This window comes from Equus quagga, chromosome 5 (assembly GCF_021613505.1).
Source record: "Equus quagga isolate Etosha38 chromosome 5, UCLA_HA_Equagga_1.0, whole genome shotgun sequence".
In the NCBI taxonomy this organism is placed as follows: domain Eukaryota; kingdom Metazoa; phylum Chordata; class Mammalia; order Perissodactyla; family Equidae; genus Equus; species Equus quagga.
In genome coordinates this window covers 15,913,309-15,934,325 of record NC_060271.1, presented here as the reverse complement: position 1 = coordinate 15,934,325, position 21,017 = coordinate 15,913,309, and the positions used below count along the sequence as shown (strand labels likewise).

The 21,017-nt window shown below is 36.5% G+C and overlaps 1 protein-coding gene across 11 annotated transcripts in view; it reads left to right on the top strand.

The window, feature by feature from the left end:
- CCDC30 (coiled-coil domain containing 30) overlaps positions 1-21,017 on the top strand; it is a 137,214-nt gene that overhangs the window by 6,455 nt on the left and 109,742 nt on the right. For 5 of the 11 annotated variants that reach the window (XM_046662515.1, XM_046662525.1, XM_046662522.1 and 2 more), the window contains exons 2-6: positions 1,737-1,919; positions 4,105-4,225; positions 8,139-8,332; positions 15,077-15,166; positions 18,461-18,614. In XM_046662515.1, the coding sequence (XP_046518471.1) occupies positions 1,902-1,919; positions 4,105-4,225; positions 8,139-8,332; positions 15,077-15,166; positions 18,461-18,614 (577 nt within the window). In that variant the 5' untranslated portion in view covers positions 1,737-1,901. Of the gene's footprint in view, positions 1-838; positions 982-1,736; positions 1,920-4,104; positions 4,226-8,138; positions 8,333-15,076; positions 15,167-18,460; positions 18,615-21,017 lie in introns of all 11 variants that reach the window. The other 6 variants (XM_046662517.1, XM_046662516.1, XM_046662519.1 and 3 more) reach the window with 4 other exon arrangements.

Below are 21,017 nucleotides of genomic sequence, written 5' to 3'. Positions count from 1 at the left end.
GAAAGCAGGAAGTATGGAAGGTGGTGGTGAGAGTGGGACATTTGGAGTTTAGGATTGCAGGATTTCAGCAGTGGTTCAGGTTATGACAAGGGCTCGGATGTAGCCATGGGAATGGATGGCTGAGTAGAATGGAGATTAAAGATCACTGGCTTTGGGGGGTGGTCAAGTCTAGGAACTCAGATGAGTCATGCACTTGGATATTGACCTACACTGTCCTCCTGACCAGCAAGCCTCCTCTTCCTATATCCCTGCTTACCTTCTGATGCCCCCAAATCTCCCAGAAGCCAAGGATCCAAAGGAATCCTTAATATCCCCCATCCCTTTTTCCTTTCAACTTCCTCCAACTTAAGGCTCCACACCTACAACATGGGGGGGATTATGCTACTCCCTGGGGGCAGGCAACCCACAGTACAAGAGTTGTAATAATTCAAACACTTATTTTCTAATTACAATCTCATCAATTTGTCACAACAGTATTTAACATTTTGATGTCTTTGCTTCCAGTCTTTTCCTTGTGTGTCTGGTGTTCACATAGTTGTAATAATACTTTTGCATTCTGCTTTTTCTCTTATCATTATAACGTAAGCATTTTTCCATATTGCCAAGTGGGCCTCCCAGGTTGCTATGTACTCCTAGTGTCTTGGGCTCTCTGATACACAGGACCAAAACCACAAGTAACTGAATAATGCTCAGAGACCTTCTAGGGAGAAGGAGGATATGAATGGGGACCGGATGATGGGGGTGGGGGTGGGGGAGCACAAGAAGATTTATAGCTATAAGTCATGGGGAGGGCACATGGGGGTACAAAGATTCAGACCAGGGTCCTTTTTTCTTTCAGTATGAGTATCAGATGATAATTAAAATTCTATATATCATCCACCGAAACTGTTGATATGAAAATGATGAGACTCTGGAAAACTTAGCAAGAAAGAAGAAAAATTAAAAAAATATAGTTTTGCTGTTAAAAAAACAAAAGTGAAGGTAATTATGTGGACTAGCTGCAGTAAAATAATAATTATGCTTATCACTACAATTCTGGTCAGATTAACTTCATTAAAAGTTGTTTGATTATAACAGAGAGTCTTATTCATAGTTAATGGTTCTAGTAACAGATATCACTTCATCAGTCAGCAGACATTTCTTTCACCTACCGGGTAGTGCAAGTTGACTACGTTCAACTTAAAAAAATTAAAGACAGTATTGATGTCAGTCTTAGATCAAGAAGTTTAGAAGAAAGCTGCATGACTTAGAAGTCAACAAAAATTATAATACACATTCTGTGAGCGAAATAACTCCTTGACAGTATCAAATTAGTGGGCTCTCTACCTTCCAGAGGAGTCCTTTTATTTCTAAATATTCAGTAGAAGGAACAAAAGCTTTTTTTGAATTTATAACATTGCAAGGGGCCTTTGGGAGATTTTCAGGTTATTAAATTGTAAGCTTAAGAACTAGGCAGACAGGAAAGCTTGTATTTTTTAAAACACTCTACCATACATTTGCATTATATATATCGTGTCGTTTCTTATTATAAAAGCTGTTCAAAGCTTTAATTTTTTTTGTAAGCTATTTTTTGTAAGTGTTCATTGTAACTGGATTCAGAACCACTAGTTAATAGGGAAACTAAACTATACTTTTTAGAGAATCTAATTCTAGGCATATATGCATATCAGATTTCTTGCGCGCTCAGTTGTGTGTGTGTGTGTGTACGTACGCATATGCTTATCTCTTCTATCAAGGGAAAAGTTCAGTTCAAAGACGTACTTCACCATCTCAAGAAAGAAGGGATTGAACCCCTTGCTACTGCAGAAGAACAACTGTCTTTTATCTGGTGCTTATTCTAGCACGGTGAAGACAGGCTGAGGGCTGCTACCAGAAATCTAGAAGAGCTTTCGGTGAAGCACATGGAAGAAATGAAAGAAGTAAGACTAAAAACATAAAGTTTTAAGATATCTGTGGCTTTGTTAATTGTCTTTTATTAAATTAGCACATTAAAAACCAACATTTGAATTTCATCCACTAACCAAACTATAATGGGGTGAAAGAGATAAATGTCATTAGTTTGAAAATATTTGTAATAAATTATAAATCATTTAAAAAAAACCCCAACATTTGAATATCACTGTATAGTCTGCAAAGCATTCACATGTACATTTTTTTTCATGAAATATATCGACAGTCTATATTGGTTTCCAATAGAGTACATATACAGGAGGTTGCCCAGAGATGATTAGTTGAATATCCAAATAGGTCTGCTCAATGTGGCTTTCATTATCTTGATAAATTCCTCCTTGTCTCAATAACTGACCCTCTGGCTGACTCTCTTGCTTGTCAGCTTAGAAACCTGATTAGTCAGCTTACTGTGAGTGGGCCTGCTTCTCAAAGGGGGGCTTGTATTAACTAAACTCACAGAGAAGTTTATAGAAAAATAGACATCGACTTAGTAACTGACGATAAAAAATGTAATTGCCAGAGGAATCATTCACATATGTCCTGTGGCTAATGCATTCTCTCCCTACAGGTGCACTGCATGGGAAGCCAAATTTTAATCAGATGTTTACTTGGTGAACAAATGATTCTAAATTTTTATAGCACTGGCTAAGATAGCCAGATTTTCACAATAGGGCTATCTATACCTGCCCTTGTTTCTGGACCTGTTGTATCTAGGACCAGGGTACCTAGCCCTTAGATGGGTAGATAATGGCAATTTTTTACTCTTATCTCTTTGTGATATTTCCAGTACTAATCAACCTACTTTCTTATATATTCTCAGTTTAAATGAGTTAATTCTCTCAGGTTGCTTGGGAATCGCTCTGCTGAGTTTCCAGATCTCAGTCCAGATAAATAACTTGATTTTTAAATTTACCTCTTAGAGGGCAATCTGATTTCCAAACTCTTAAAGAGGAATGCAGCTTCTTTAGAACATAAGCAGTGTAGCATAAGAGACTGTGAACTTTAACGTTGGGCAGATGGGGGTGAAAAAATGCCATTAGCACTATCTCTCTGTATAACCTTGGGCAAGTAACTTATTTGAGCTTGAAATTCCTCATCTGTAAGATGGGGATAATAATAGTTTCTTGAAAGAGATTTGTGAGGTTTACACAAGGCAATGTGTATAAAACATTTCACACATGTACTTGGTACCTAATAAGTAGTCAATAAATTGTAGCTATTATTATTAGAAATAGGTACTACTGTTCCTGCCATTTTAAAGAGGAGGAAACTGAAATTTACCAGGAAGTTATAAAGTTGGACTGCAGTCCTGTGTTTCTTCTACTATACCATTCAGCTTTTTGTTCATTTTCTGAGGAGTTGTACAGTAGGCTTCAAAACAATTCAGCAATATGCAGTTCAGTTATTTTGGTAGTCTAATTCTAAGCAATTTGGCACAGTAAGAGCTCAGTCTCAGATTCTGGCCCACCCGAGTGTGAAGTGTGGCTCCTCCCCTTATGCCTTGTGTAACAAGACAAGTCCCTTCGCCTGTCTCAGCCTGCTTCCTCACCTTCAAAGTGGGAGGATAACAGTCTCAAGGGTTGTGGTGAAAGTTAAATATTTGATGTCCCTAACATAGTGCCTGGAGCACATAGCTAGCTCTCAATCTATTTTTATTAGCCACATAAAAGTGAGGCTGTCGTATTAACCAGAAACTTTTTAAAGAATACCCAATAATATAATACAATCTCCTATTAACATTTCAGACATTTTAATCATCAGTTTTGGCATAGGTGTATAAACATAATTATTGTTTAGATTTTTCTCTGTTCATGGGTATCATGACCATATTTCCTAAGCTGTAGATAAGGAGATTTGATTTGAAAACTGATATATTAATGGAAAAAGTATTAAAGATTGTGGCTGTCTCATGAAATTTGTGTTATGTGTCATCATATCTATGGGAAACAATGTCTGAAAACAGAAAACAGCTGGAAGAAAGTTTAGAGAGAGAGACCCACACTTAAGGAAAGCTGAGTTTTCTGTTTGTTTCTCAGACTACAGACATGATAATATGGTGATCTCTTAATGGCTCTGTCACTTAATAGAGTTTTAATGTGAGTTAAAATATGCACCATGGACTAAAAGTAAGAAAATATATTATTTTCTTTTTAGGTGGAAAATTGTGCAAACCATGTGTGTAACTTAACAGAAGAAAGAGAAGGATTTTCTAGTGGTTATGAAAAGGAAAATGAACAGCTTAGACATGAGTTTAAAGGGCTCCAAGTCAAACAGGGTAACTTTTCTCATTGTAAAAATGTAAATTTAATTTTTTTCTGATTCTAAAAATTAACATGTGACGGTTATAGAAAATTTGGGAAGGGAAAAAATTGCTATATATCCTCCACCCCAAGAAAAGTACTTGTAGTGTTTTAGGTGTATTTTTTGCCTGTCTTTTTGAAGTATATGTTCTGAAATACTGTGAAACATGTGTGCAAGGGTGCGGAATGGTTATTTCCATCAATGTCTGTTATAGCACTTACCACGCTGTGTCATAATTACCTGTGTCAGTTCCTCTGGGGCAGAGATTATGTCCTAGTCTCAGTGGTTTCTGAGTTCCCCACAACACCTGCCTTGTAAAGTACCTAGCGTATTAAGGACTCAGGAAATATTTATTAAGTACTACAAAGCTATAAGAGAAGATACAGATAGGACCCCTTTATAATATTCTACTTTGCTTAGCTCCACAAATTAGATATTATTATATGCAGCCAATGATTATTTATATTTACTGTATGTTTCTTAATTGCTCAGCATTTTTCTTGCAGTTCAGATACTCTATTTGGGATAATTTTCCTTTTAGAACTTCCTTTCACGAGGGTCTGTTGATGGAAAAGTTTTCTTCTTTATTTTGAATCTTAGATGCAGAGAAGGTTGAGTTAATCATAGGACATACTTCACATATTTCTACACTTTTTTTTTTTTGAGGAAGATTAGCCCTGAGCTAACATCTGCCGCCAATCCTCCTCTTTTTGCTGAGGAAGACTGGCCCTGAGCTAACATCCATGCCCATCTTCTTCTACTTTATATGTGGGACACCTACCACCGCATGGCTTGCCAAGTGGTGTCGTGTCCGCACCCAGGATATGAACCAGCGAACCCCAGGCCGCTGAAGCAGAACATGCGCACTTAACCACTGCGCCACTAGGCCAGCCCTATTTCTACACTCTTGTTTTTGTTTGTTCTTTCTTTCTTGTTTTCCACTGGATATATTGAGTTTTCTTCTGCTGGTTTAAAAGTTTGCTTTCTATATTTGTTCATATAGTGGTTACATTTTAAGAGTTTTCTCTATTTTTTTCTGTCATTTTTAGTTATTCTCAGAAGGAGGGTTGTTCAGGGCTTTAATCTGCCAAACTACAAGAAACAAGATGCTGTATGTCCTGCCTCCAACACCAATTAGCTGGTGAAGGACTGGTGAATAGGGCAGTGGTGTCATTATCACGTGGAAGTTCATGTACAGTTCTCCTAGCATGTTAATGATTTGGGCTACCAGCAAGCCTTGAAGTTTAGACACAAGCCCATTCATTCCGCATTCTTCTTCTGGGCTCAGTTTGGCCACATTTTGCCTCAGAAGTGCTTATTGCAAAGATATCCCTAATCCTTGTACATTTTGCCTTTGTTTCCATAACTCTGCATACTCCTGCTCACCTGTACAGCAAGCTTGATTTTTTTCTAAAAAAAAGGATAAAATTCTCTATTTACTATAGTATTATTTTATTTTTTAAGAACTTGCTCTTTAAATATACCTGTATAATTATTAGAATTGTCATTATCTGTTGTAGCACTCTACACAATGACAAAGGTTTTGAGTACTCTACGCCAATCTGTTTGTTCGATAAGCTCTACTATTCTTAGTGAGCAATTTTGCAAAATACGAGGTTTTCTTTATTAGAAACACATATGTCAATCACATCAGAATGCTCATGTAACTAAAGGATATCTTTTGAAGGTAGAGCTAACATGATTTGATAATAGGTTTAATGTTGGGTGGGAGAAAAGCAGAGAAGTCACTGGTGACCCAAAGTGTTTTGGCCTGAGCAGTTAGAATAGTGGAGTTCCTAACTGCTCAGACGGGGGAAACTGTGGGAGGTCCCTTTGGGGGAGATAGTAAAGAGTTGGCTTTTGGACATGTAAATTTTGAGGTGTATATTAGACATCCAAGTGGAAATGTCAAGTAGGCAATTGTGTGTGTATCTGGAATGCAGCAGTAAAGATGTAAATTTGAGAGTCATCAGCATAGAGCTAATACCTACAGGCTTGAAACCAAAGGAGATAACATAGGAAGTGAAAAGAAGAAAAAAAGATTCAGAGCTGAGTCATTCTAGTGTTTAGAGGTTGGAAAGGTGAGAAATCAGCAAAGGAGTGTGAGGAGTGGCAAGTGAGGGAGGAGGAAAACCAGCAGGGTGTGGTGTCCCAGAAGAGAAATAAAGACAGTGTCTTAAGAAGAGGATGGGGACAACTGGGTCGGACACCTCTGCGGGGCTGTGTGCAATGAGGACACATCACTGACCATTGGATTTGGTCACACGGAGGTCATCAGTGACTTTGAGGAGAGCTGTTTCTGTGTGGTGGTGGATATGACAGCCTGACTGGAGTGAATTCAGGAAAGTGTGGTAGGAGAGGAGGAGGGGGCATGGCTGTGGTTGACCCTTTCTTGAATTGTGCTGTAAAGGGGGATGAAGAAATGATGCAGAAGCTGGAGGGAGATATGAGGTTGAAGGAAGGTCTTTTGGTGTTGTTTTTGCCATTGTTATTTTTAATGGGAGATATTATAGCATGTCGTTAAGATGAGTATAATGCTTAGTTGGGAAGAAAGCTTGATGAGGCAATAGAGAGAGCAATCAGTTGGCAAAAGTGTTGTCTTTGAGGTAAGAAGGAGTGGGATCCAGTGCACAAGGGGAGGGCCTGGCCTTAGGAGCAAGGGTAGTTTGTTAAATCTCACGAGAGGGAAGAGAATGTGGGAACTGGCACATTTGGCAAGCGGAACTTGTGGAAGTTCTCTTCAGAGTGCCCTCTTTCCTCAGTGAAATCAGAAGCAGGGTGTTCAGCCGAGAGTGAGGATGGGGAAGGAGATGTTGGAGGCTCGAGGAGAGAGAGGAATGAAGTAGTGATCTAGATCTCTGCACAATGAGAGGTGACCAAGGAAATGAAGGAGGATGGCTAGGCAGCAGCAAGGGCCCACTTCAGTCAGCACTGGCTGTGCAGTTTTCTCCAGCCGCGTTCATTTTCTGAAGTGAAGTGCAGAGGAGGTGAAGAGTTGAATTTAAACAGATTGGAGTTTTGCCAACCAATTATAATGGAAGAAAAGAGGGGCAAGGGAGTTGTGAATGTTTTTAAGGGAGCAAGTATAATCATAGATTATAGACTCTAAGCTCGATAAGAAAATAAATGAGAACAGGAGCGGGTAAGGAACATTGAAAAGTGTTTAAAATCAATAGATTATAGATTCCAGTATGGTCGAAAACTTGTTGAAATTGAGCTACTAGAAGTACATGGAGAGGGATGATGCGACCATAGGATGCCTGAAACTGAGACTGAGGAGAGGCTACAGTTATTGCTAATGACGAGGACTAGGGAATTACTATGGAGTAGGTGGCTGAGATGGGGTAGGGGACCAGATCTTTGGAAGTTAGCCGGTGAAGGGACTGAGAAGCCAGGCCGCTAGAATAATTATCTCCCTGAATATTGAAATCACCAAGAACTTTGGCAGGATTAGTTGAGTGACCCTGTATAGGTTTTTTGTCTTCTTGGTACCTGAGTCCTCATCTCATAAAAGGGATAATCATGGTTCCTACCTCACTGGGTTGTTGTAAGGATCAAATGAGATAAATTTATCTCAAATGCTTCGTACAATACCCGCCGCATAGGAAGCAGTTAATAAAACAACAAAGTTTAAAGTTATGCAAGAAAAAATTTTAACCTTATGAAAGTAGTAATAATATCTACTGCTTTTGAGAACGTTTTCACACTACTAATTTTGAAAGTTTGCAAACACCCTGGAGAGATGGGGAGAAGAGTGATAGTATCGGTATAGCTTACTTTTTAAAATTAATTTGTTATCTAATTAAGAACTCATTTAACGTCTTATAGAACAATCATTTGCCTGTATGTCTTTTAAAAGTTTTATTTCTGTTATTTCTTCCCAACAGAAGCAAAAATAAAGGAGGTTGAAGAAATGTTGTATCAAGAAGGCTTATCTGATATAGCTCTGAGCAGCCCCAGTGAACAGACTGCGTACTTACTGGTGGAAAGAAGTGCACTCTTGAGGAAACTGGAACTTGGGGGCCCCAAGGCAGAGTCACAAAGATGTATGAGCAGTAACCTACTGAACGAATTTCCCCAGGTATTCCAAAATTAACTAGATAATTGAATAAGAGGCAGGCCAGTTTTTAAATGCATTTGTTCATTTAATCATTCATTCATTCAAATATCAGAAAGCCAGTGTAACAGTGCTTAACAACACAGGCTTTGGGTTTGGATGGACTTCCTCTGCCACTTGTTAGCACTATGTCCTTCAGCAAGGTAGTTAACTTCTGTGAGCCTTGATTTCCACATCTATAAAATCTGGGATCAACTTAACTAAACCAAAAGATGATCATGAAAATGAAATAATGTATATAAAGCTCTAGAACAGTACCTCACACTTTAATTAGCATGATTGTTTTTATTTATTGGGAACTTACCACATACCAAGCTTGTGCTAGTGGATGTAGAAACGAAGTCAGATTAGACATGATCTGGTCTTGCAAGAAACTTACAGGCTAATAAAGGAAAGAAATAAACCAGCGGTTATAGTTCAGTTTCAGTGTGGAAAGTTCTATGATGAGGGAAACTCGGGGGAGGGGCTAAGTCAGGATGGGTAGAAAAGACTTACAGAAGACGTGATCTTGAGTAGTAGTTTGAAAGCTGAGTAGGTGTTAGCTAGATGAAAAAGCTGGGAAAGGCATTCCTGGCAGAGGAAACAGTGTACAATACATAGTGGTTCATGTGAGTGAGTACTGAGAAATGTGGCTGGAGATATTTTCAGGAACTATGTCATGGTGAGACTCATATGCTAAGCTAAAGAGTTTGGACTGAGCACCCAGCAATGTTCCTGGACCATACTAGAGGCATAAAAATATTTTGAATGTACAAATGATTGACTTTGATATAGAAGGTCTGGAGAGTCACTGAATGATTTTAAGAGGAGAATAACATGATCTGATTGGTATTCTAGAAAAATCAGTCTGGTCACAGTAGAAGGATGGATTGGATAGGGGCCAGACTGGAAACAAGCATTTCAGGGGATTATATAGTAAGTAATTAAAGAATGAGAACCAAAAACAAGGCTCAGAGTGTAAACAGAGAAAGGAAGATGAACTAAGGAGTTGTGAAGGAGATGGAATCTATAAAACAAACTGGACATTGTGGGGTGAAGTCTTGGATGACTCTAAGGCTGTCTATGCAGTCACTGTTAGGTCATAGTTTTGCCACTAACAAAAAAAATTAAAACAGATTCAAGAAAGATTTTTTATTAGAAAATGTAACTCTTAAAATTTCTGTGGTGTCCTCAGTTATATTTTGAGCTAATTTACCTGAGAATAAAGTAATCAGCAGAGTCACTTTTTTTGTAGAAACTGACACGCTGACTCTAAAATTGATTTGGAAAGACAAAGGACCTAGAATAGCCAAAACAACTTTGAAAAAGGAAAACAGAGTTGGAAGATACACACTTCCTGTTTTCAAGACTTACTGTAGAGCTGCACTAATCAAGAAAGCGTAGTATTGGTGTAAAGATAGATGTACAGATCAATGGAACAGAATAAAGAATCCAGAAATAGGCCCACACCTATATAGTCAATTGATTTTTAACAAGGGTGCCAAGGTCATTCAATGGGAAAAATATAACCTTTTCAACAAATTATGCTGGAACAATTGGATAGACATATGCAAAAAAACCCAGAAACACCCCAAAACTCTCAGCTCTGTTGAAGTTCCCTTCCCCACTGATGAAGGAAAATTTCCTTATCCTAAATACTAAGAGATGGCTGAACACATGACACCTAACACTGAACAGAGATAATATTGTTAGTTTATTAGCAACATATGCTCACAGCCCAGAGGAGGAGGATACTGCCTACCATGCAGGGCCAGAAGGGGTTGTACTCAGGAATAGTTGAACTCATAGGGGCTATAGGAGGCAGACCTTGTAGTAACAGTAGGGTGAGGTGCCCCCTGGTTCCCATGGGAGGATATAAATGGCTTGGTCGAAAAATTCCACAGGCTGGCAGGGATATGAAACCCATTAGACTGAGGACTGAGTGGAGTACAGCTGGCCTGGCTGATAGGGAACTAGCTGGGTGGGGAATCTTTCCTGTTGGATCGGGGCATATCTGTCAAGAGCAGGGGAATTCATGATTAATGCCTTTGGTGCACTGTGAGGCTCAAGGATGTTAAGGCAGCACATGAAATTTTAGGCCTTACAATACACTTATCTAACGCCGTATGCAAAAATTAACTCAAAATTGTTCATAAATCATGTGGGAGATAAAATTCATAGAAGAAAAAATGGCTCATAGATCATGTAGGAGATAAAATTCACAGAAGAAAATCTTAGTGATCTTGGATTTGGCAAGATTTTCATAAGACAGGAAAAACACAAAGTATAAAAGAAAATAATAAATCGAACTTCATAAAAATTCAGATCATTTGTTCTTCAAAAGACACTGTTGCGAAAATGAAAGAGCAAGCCATAGACTGGGAGGCAATATTTAAAAAAAAAATCCAGCAAAAGCTTCACACCTAAATATATAAATAACTTTTATAACTCAATAATAATAACATATACGACCCAGTTAAAAATGGATAAAAGATTTAGACACTGTACCAAAGAAGATAGACAAATGGCAAATAAATACATGAAAAGATGCTTAACTTCATTTACCATTAGGAAAACACAAATTAAAAATCACAATGAGGTACCACTATATATGTACTGGAATGGCTAAAATTATAAAGACTTAACCATATCAAGTGTTGGTGAGAATGAGAAGCAACTAGAATTCTCATATTCTACTGATGGAAGTGTAAAATGATCCAACCACTTTGGAAACTAGTTTGGCATTTTCTTAAAAAGTTAAATATATACTTGTACAACCCTGCCATTCCACTCCTAGGAATATGCTCAAGAGAAATGAAAGTGTGTGCCCACATAAACACTTATACATGTTATAGCAACTTTAATTGTAATTGCCTCAAACTAGAATTAACAGAAATGTTTATCAACAGGTAACTGTATAGATCTATACAATGGAATATTACTTTTAGTAATAAAAAAGAATGAACATTCAGCAAAATGGATAAATCTCAAAATAACTATCTGAGTGAAATAAGCCAGACAAGAAAGAGTACATAGTCTATGATTTCATTTATATAAAGTAGTAGAAAATGCAAACTACTGTCTAGTAATAGAAACGGATCAGTGGTTGCCTGGGGACAGTGATGGGGGAGGAACGGATTATAAGGAAGCAAAGGAAACTCTTGGGGGTGGTAGATATTTTCATGACCTTGATCGTGGTGTTACTTTCATGGATGTTTATGTAACCAAAAAAATTGTTCACTGTAAATATGTGCAGCTTATTGTATGTCAATTATACCTTTAAAAAGCTTTTAAAAAAGATTTTCCAAAGACGGTCTTGTTATTATGAAATGTAGCTTGTAAAAATTCCGTTGCCTCCCTAGTTATATTTTGCATAGGCGAATATTGAACTCACCTGTGCATAAAGTAGTTGAAAGAGTCATTCCAACTGAAATGGAGCCGCATATGATGACTTGGAAGCCCAAGGAATTTTGCAAGTCCTGATCTATATGCTAATTACATTCTACTTTGTTTTTATTTTGTTGGTTTTCTAACTTAATATAGGCATGTAGTAAAAAAAAGATTCAAGCAATATAAAATTGAATAAAAAGTGAGTTATTTTCTCACCCCAAATCCTCAGGTCCAGACTCCTAAGCTACCACTGCCAATAATTTTTTATTTATCCTTCCAGAAAATTTCCATCATTTAAAATACAAATTATATTCCATTATGCATATTGTTTTCACTTTGTAAACAGTGCATATAGATTTACCTTAGTCTTTTTGACAACTTATATATTCTCTTGAATGGACGTATCACAATTTATTTAACCACTTTATTGTTGGATGACAGAGGGTGAAGGGATGACATTTAATGCCAGGAATAATCAAAGATTTAAAAAAACATTTTATTATGGAATATCATAATGTATATGCAGAAAAATGATAAAACTTAAAAGTACAGTTTAACAAATAGTTATAGAGCATACACCCATGTAACCACTGGCCTTGTTAACAATACAGCATTGCCAACTCCCTGGAAGCCTCCTTTTCTGATCATCACCTCCCTTCTCCTCACCAAGGAATGCAAACCTAAATAATATGTACAGTAGTTTAATTTTGCCTATTTTTGAACATTATATACAATCAACTTTGGGAATTGCTTTTTTGTGAAACATTATTTTTGTGTTATTTATCTTTTAAAAATTTTGCGTGTGTGCTTTTTTTTTTTTTGGTGAGGAGGATTGGCCCTGAGCCAACATCTGTTGCCAATCTTCCTCTTTTTTTCCCTCCCCAAAGCACCAATACATAGTTGTATATCCTAATTGTAAGTCCTTCTAGTTCTTCTATGTGGGATGCTGCCACAGTGTGGCTTGATGAGTGGTGTGCAGGTTTGTGCCCAGGATCCGAACTGGTGAACCTCAGGTCACTGAAGCAGAGCATGCAAACTTAACCACTCAGCCATGGGGCCAGCCCCTGTATTATTTGTCTTTAATCAACTTGTCATTGCTATATATTATTCCATTGTGTGAATATATGACCTGACACTATCCATTCTATGTTAATTTGGGTTGTTTCCAATTTATACCTATTATGAATGTACTATAGTTTATCAATTATGCTGCTGTGAGTATTCTTACAAATGTGCATGCATCATGTAGGATATATACCTAGGAGTAGATTTAGGGAAGTGTAGAGTATGTAGATCTTCAGCTTTACCAGATATTGTCAAACTGTCTTTTTAAGTAGTTGTACCAATTTATAGTGGCACCCATAGTGTGTGAGATGTGCTCCTCATCAATACTTGATATTGTTGATCTTTTATGTTTTTGCTAAACTATTGGATACATAATGATATCTTGCGTTGGTTTTAATTAGTATTTCCCTGATTGCTAATGAATTTAGTATGATTATTGGTCATTTGGATTTCCTATTTTGTTAATACCTGCTCAGATCTTTTGTCCATTTTAAAACTGAGTTGTCTGTCTTTTTCTTACTGATTTATAGAAATTCTCTTTATGTTCTGGTTTCAAGTCCATTGTTGGTTGTGTGTATCGCCAATGCTTTGTCTCCCACTCTGTGGCTTGCCTTTTTAACATTCTTAATAGTGCCTTTTAATGAATGGAAGTTCTTAAATTTAATGTAGTTAAATTTATCAATCATTTCTTTTATGGTTAGTGTTTTTCTGTCCTGTTTAAGAAATTCTTATCTTCTGGAATTCTGATTTTTGGTTGCTTTGAATTTGTATATCAATTTAAGAGGAATTGACTATCTTAAACTATTAATGTGGTCTGTGATCATGGAAATCTCTCCGTTTATTTTTTATTGTATATAAGTAAAGTTTTATAATGTTCCCCGCAAAATCTTGCACATTTTTTTGTTACATTTATTCCTAGGTACCTCAAATTTTGAATGCTATTAATGGTAAATGCTATCTTTATTTTTTTTAGTGTAATTTTCTAATTATCTGTTGCTGGAATTAAAAGTATAATTTTTTTTATATTGGCCTATAGCTAGCAATGTTGCTAACGTTTCTCATTTATTTTAATAATTTATTTGAAGATTTAAAATTTTTCTACGTGTACAATCATATTATCTGAAAATAATAATACTTTTGTCCTTTCCAGTTTGTATTCCTTTTAATTCTTTTTCTTACCTTTCTGTACTGACTAAGATCTCGAATGAGTATCATCTTTTTTTTTTAAAGATTGGCACCTGAGGTAACAACTGTTGCCAGTCTTTTGTGTGTGTGTGTGTGCTTTTTCTCCCTGAATCCCCCCAGTACATAGTTGTATATTTTAGTTGTGGGTCCTTCTAGTTGTGGCATGTGGGATGCTGCCTTAACGTGGCCTGACAAGTGGTGCCATGTCCACGCCCAGGATCCAAACTGGCAAAACCCTGGGCCGCCACAGCGGAGCATGTGAAATTAACCACTCAGCCATGGGGCCGGCCCCAAGTATCATCTTTAATAGCAGATATACTTGTCTCATTATTGGTATCAGAGAGAAAGAATTCAGCAATTCACTATTAAGTATGAAGTTTGCTGAAGGCTTTTTTTTGATGATACTCTTTATCAGGTTAAGAAGAGTTTTTATTAGGAATCAATGTTGAATTTTAGAAAAATGTTTTTTCCATAGCCATTGAGAAGATGAAACAATTTAGAACTTTAATCTGTTAATGTAAGAATTTTGTTGGTAAATTTTTTAATGTTAAACCTATCTTCCATTGCTGGGATAAATCCAACTTTTTCATATATTATTTTTTCTAAATGCTAGTAGATTGGGTTTGATAAAATTTTAAGATTTTTGCATCTATGTTTATAAATGAGATTGCCCTGTGACTTTTCTTTCTTGTATTATCTTTGTCAGCTTTAATATCAAGGTTTGTCTAGCCAGTGTTAGCCAACAGTTTTTCATTATTGCCTCCATAACCAGACTTTTCAGATGAGTTTGCTTAATTACTCCCCTATGAAATTTTAATGCTACTGATATAATCTATTTCTACTTATATACTGTAGGCATATCTATACCTTCTACATAAAAAGAGTAATTACTACCCCCTCCTCCAGGAACCAGTTTTCATGTCCTTGGGGATAATATTGTCTCATTGGAAATGTATAGTCTAGCCTCATAAAATGGTTTGGATTATGCTCCCTCTTTTTCTAGCTGGTTATTTTTTTTTATTTAAATGACATTTTTATTCATGAAGACGAATTGATGTAAGTTTCACTTATCTCTTGATATTTATTTAGGAGAAATTTGAACAAATCAACCAACCTCTGCAAAGAGAACATCAGAAACATCAGGAACCTGTGCATCTGTCTAAAGAACATCTGAGTGAGGTAAAAGAAAAATTATAATTATTTATTTAATAATAGTAGCTAATTACAAGGTAACTTTTACCTTGGAAGTATTTTTTGAATATATTAAAAAGTACAGATTCATGCTGTAAAAATTATCAAATTGTGCATATAAGTATTATAAACATCACAAAAATTTGAGAAGAAAAAATCTATCATCTATTTAACACAATAGATGATTTTTATTGAATGTATCAAAATTTAAACAATCAATGTATGTTATGTCCTTTGAAACATCACCTTGGGTCAGTACATATTTCTTCCCAAATATGTTTGGAGAGTTCTGGTTATCTGCTCCACTGTGGCTGAGCTCGCATTCTCTCTCGTGCCAGTTGTGGGCTCGCTGGTCGACATTACATGGTGTCAGAAGTGGGATCCAGAGGCGCTGACTACCAAGGAATGACAGCCTCCAGAATTGAGTGAGGTTCCTGCACTTGAACCTTCTGTGCTCTTTGCTTCTGCGGGTTCCATAACTTTCAGTTTGCCTGCTCTTGGTAAATGAAGACATCAAACACCACACTTTACAGCCTGGAGACTTCATCTTTTGGGAAAAGGCATCTCCATAAAGACTCCCTCTAATCTTGTTGGAAGGGCCCCAATCAGGTGTTGCTGACTAAGCCCTGTGCCACCAGGTTCTAAGGAATGGACTTCTGGATTCATGGGTCTTATCTGAAAAAGGCCCCCAAACCTGATTAGTGTTGACTTACAGCTAAGAATTTCTAAGGACTTGGGGGTGACATCAGCATCATGGCAGAGTGAGCTCTCCCTGTGAACTCTCCCCTCTAAGATACAACAAAAAGGACATTCATATTCCAACAGAGGACACCCACAAAACACAAAAGACATCTGAGAGACCCATGCAGCCATTCTTTGGAAGGTGGAGGCATTGGAGCCCCCCCCCCCAGAGGAAGTGGAACAAGGTAATAGAAATCTTCTCTTCCTCCCAAAAGGTAGTGACCCAGGGACTGTGAGTGGCTCCAAGAGGAAAGGGGGGAGGGGGTGATCCTCCACGGGAACACCATTGCTCTTTGAGGCCCCTCACAGCCTGAGGGAAAGTCCAACACAGAGGTGACTTGCTATCACAGGAGTGCCTTCATCAAGCTAATACCCTAGGAAAGTAGAAGCCCCTGAGATGGCACATGAGAAAGAAACCACCCCCCACCCCAGCCCAGTGCCCCAATTCAGCAGCTGGGAGCTGATCCACAGATCACAGCAGGCTCAGAATACACAGCTCTTGACCCACACTCAGTGGTGGCAGGTGGAAGTGGCAATCAAATACTACCACAATGTAGAAGCACAAATCCACGCCATCTAGCAGTATGAATAAATATATTAAATCTCCAGACCAGAAGGAAAATGACAAGTACCCAGAAATCAATCCTGAAGGCACAGAAATATATAATCTAAATGACAGAGAATTCAAAATAACTATCATAAAACTCAATGAGTTAAAATAAAATGCAAATAGACAGTTTAATGAATTCAGGAGCTACTTCACAAAAGAGATTGAAACTATAAAGAAGAACCAATCAGAAATATTGGAGATGAAAAACACAATGGATGAGATAAAGAAGACTATCAATTCCCTGAATAATAGAGCTGATATTATGGAGGAGTGACTCAGCAATATTGAGGACAGAAATATAGAAATGCTTCAGATGGAGAATGAGAGAGAACTAAGACTAAAAAGAAATGAAGAAATTCTCCAAGAAATATCCAACTCAATTAGGAAATGCAACATAAGGATTATAGGTATTCCAGAGGGGGAAGAAAGGAGAATGGAGCAGAGAGCTTGTTCAAAGAAATAACGTCCTAAACTTGGAGAAGGAGACAGAAATTCAAGTGAAAGAAGCCAATAGATCTCCTAAATATATCAAAGTAAAAGACCTACTGCAAGGCATACAATAGTGAAGCTAGCAAAAGTCAATGACAAAGAAAAATACTAAGGGCAGCAAGGCAGAAGAAAATAACTTACAAAGGAACCCCCATCAGTCTTTCAGTGGATTTCTCAGCAGAAACCTTACAGACTAGGAGAGACTAGAATGATATATTCAAATCTATGAACAACAAAAACTTTCAGCCAAGAATGCTCTATCCAGTGAAAATATCTTTCAGATATGATGGAGAAATAAGAACTTTCTGAGATAAACAAAAGATAAGGGAAGTTAATTGCCACAAGACCTCCTGTACGAGAAATCCTCAAGAAAGCCCTCACACCAGAAAACAAATGTTTGGAGCTCTTTTTTTGGGGAATCCTTTAGAATGTACAGCACATTATTTTAAATATAATCAATTCTCTTCATGGAATTTAATTTTTTGATCTGGGGAAATGTTATGAAGAGCTAACTCCAGTGAATAAAGTATATATTGGGAATTTAACCCTGGGAAGTAACCCAAGATAAATATATATATGGGTGGAACTGTATATCATAGTATTCTTTTCAACAGCAAAAATTGGAAACTACCAAAATGTTTAAATGATCATATAAATTATGTTGTAGCCACTCTGAAACATTATATTACCTTTAAAAATTATCATTATAGAATCTCTACAGCACTGTGGGAAAATGTTCCTCATATAATGTTAAATGAAAAAGCCAGACTGGAGCTTGTACATAGATTAGGATTATGACTATGTAAAAATGTATGTGAATAGAAACTACTGCAAGGAAATATATCAATATGCTAAAAGTGGTTTTGTTATGTAAGTGGTATTCTGGTTGTTTTCTTATCTTTTAGAAAATTTTGTATAATGGTTATATTTGTGTAAAACTAATACATATTTTGGGGATCAAAAGCAAAATATAACTGAGACTGAATTTCTTACTTAGTTTTTAAAATGCCTTGAAAATAATTTCAGAAAATGATCTAAGCATGATTTGAGCCTTAAGTGTGTGCATACCTAGAAATTAAATGAAATACTTTATGAGAAAGCATTTTATAAACTGTATTTAATGTACCATATAAATGAGGAGTATTTTCTCTCTTTTTTTCCAGATGATACTAATTTTTATGATTAAATTTCTATGTATTTATAATCATATAACCATAATCTCTCAGATATGTTAGGTTGAATCATATGAAATTGCATGTTTATAGGTCAAAACAATTAAATATCACCAATTTTATATGGTTCAACCTAATGAAGAGACGCCCATAAATGAAATATTCTTTTGCTACTTTTCTTTATTGCTTTCAAACTTTTATAGAAAATAGCATGATGTCATAAGAGTATATTTACTTTTTGCTGTACTACTAAAAATAGTATTATTTCAGTCCCATAATGAAGACCTGGAAAAAGAGAAAGTATCACAAAACTGCCTAGAGAGAGATGTGGAACAAGAAGCAAAGAAGCTGGAAATGGCCCATGAAGAGATCCGAAGGCTCGCTGATGAGCTACAAGGGAAGGAGAAAGAACAGAGTAAATTAGGTAAGCTGTGGTCACAGATGAACGTTTCCAACCATGTTTTAAGTGTAATGCTCTTTACTCAGGGGGAACCTGAGTGCATTGAGAGAAAAGTCTTTTAGGATAAACTCATCAAAGTCTGATAAGCAGCCTCATTTTCTACAGTGTCCTAAAACTTTTATTGAAGCATAAGCATAACATTACTACCAAAATGTGCACACCTCCTAAGTGTACACCTCCCGGCGCCCCAGAAGCCCCCTTTGTTCCTTCTCCCTGTGCCCATACTCTCTCCCCTCTCTAAGAGTAACTACTCTCCTGACTGGTAACACTCTTACTGAGTATTGCCTACAGGCAGTGTGCGTTTTTTAGTTCAGTTTGTTTCTCTCATTCAGTCTTTAGTTTGTGGGATTCATTCACATTGTTACGTACAGCAGTAGTTTGCTCACTTTTGCTGTTTGCATAGTATTCCACTGAATAAACATACCACAGCTTATTTTGTCCATTCTACTGTTGATAGACATTGTGTTGTTTTCAGTGGTGGTCTATTCTGAATAGTGCTGCTATGAATATCCTTGTCCTTATCTAGCATTTCCATTGTGATATACCTCAGAGTAGAGTTATTGGATCAAAGTATTATGGGTATGTTCTACTTTGGTAGATTACTGCCATGTGGTCTTCCAATAGTAGTATTAATTTAAGCTCTCCTCAGTTGTATAGGAGGTTTTGCTTGCTCCGCATTCTTTGTCAATATTTGGTATTGTCAGTCTTATTAACTCTACCTCTTCTGGTGAGCATGTAGTAGTATTTATTGTGGCATTTATTTGCATTTCCCTGATGGCTAATGAAGTTGAAAACCCTTTCCTATATTTGTTGTATATTTCCTACATTGTTGTTGCTCATTTGGATATACTATTTTGTGAAGTTCTTGCTCAACCCTCTTGTATATTTTTCTATTGGGTTGTATCTCTATGTTTTATCAATTTGTAGGAGTTCTTTATGTATTCTGGATATGAGCCTTTTGTTGGTTATAAATGTTATGTTGGGTTTTTGCAGCCATACAGAAATGCTAATATGTGTCAAGTCAGGTGCAACAGAAGTGTTTACAGCTTCTGGGTTTTCATGTGTAAAGCCTTTTCTATATCACTACAAGGTTATTTAAAATGTTCACCTCTGGTTTTGGGTTTTTTTTTTACTACTTTTATGATTTCATTATTTATATTTTAATCTTTGCTTTATCTATAAATTATTTTAGTATAAAGCTTAAAATTTTTGTTATCCCCTTTCTGTACTTACATTTTGTGATGAATAAAGAAATTAGACTGATTCTTCTTCAAATGCAGTATATAGGTTACTTTATGATCATATCTAAAAAATGTTAAATGTTTAAAACAGTAATGATTTTGCCAAATTAATTGCAGGATTAAAAACCAAGAATATCAGGAAGGATGAGATTTTGTTATTAACACATTTTAAACAGTGAACACAAATGAACTCTGTGGAATGATGGAATTGTTCTATATCTCATTTGAGTTGCTGGGTACATAATTTGTCTGTATTTGTGAAAATTCATCGAACTATACACTTAAAAAAGGATGAATTTTACTGTATGCAAATTATATCTCAATAAACCCAATTAGAAAAAAAAAGAAATTTGGCCATGTGAGTTGATGAGAAGTAGTGTTTTCTACTTGCAATACAGAAGGAGCGAGGAAAAGCAGGACGCCTATTACTCTTAGTTACGTTTGAATACAACAGAACATAATCCTACAGCAGCCTGTTCCATTAGCAGTTGATTGGTCTGCTAGATCCTAAACTGGTAAGTGAAAGCTATCTCCACAGTCAGTATACTGGGGGACTGGTGAGAAGCTGAATCAGCAAGTCCTTTTAAAATATCATATGTCATATCCATGTGTACCCTATGTGTAACTTCTTGAATCATTAATTTATAGCCAGAATTTATTTCTAAGTATATGTGTTATACGATAGTGTTTCCCAAATTAGCCTATTTCTTTCAACTGACTCTTTTAAGAGAAGGGCTTTATTTTAGTTTATTCTCTGGTTCTCTGTCACATCCAAAAATTTAGATGAGAATGAAAAATTTTGGACAATAATAAAAATATTTTTCAACAATAAATTCAGGCCAGCCCTGGTGGTCTGGTGGTTAAGTATGATGTGCTCTGCTTTGGCAGCCCAGATTCGATTCCTGGGCATGGACCTACACCACTCTGTTAGCAGCTATGCTGTCCTGGCAACCCACATACTAAAAAATAAATGAAGATTGTCATTATCACAGATATTAGCTCAGGGTGAATCTTCCTCAGGAAAAAAAAAGAATAAAAAAGCATTCATGTCAAATATTTAGAGTATTCGTCAATAAATAAATTACAAGAAAAAGATGAATTTTAAAAGATTTAAGGGAATTATTAG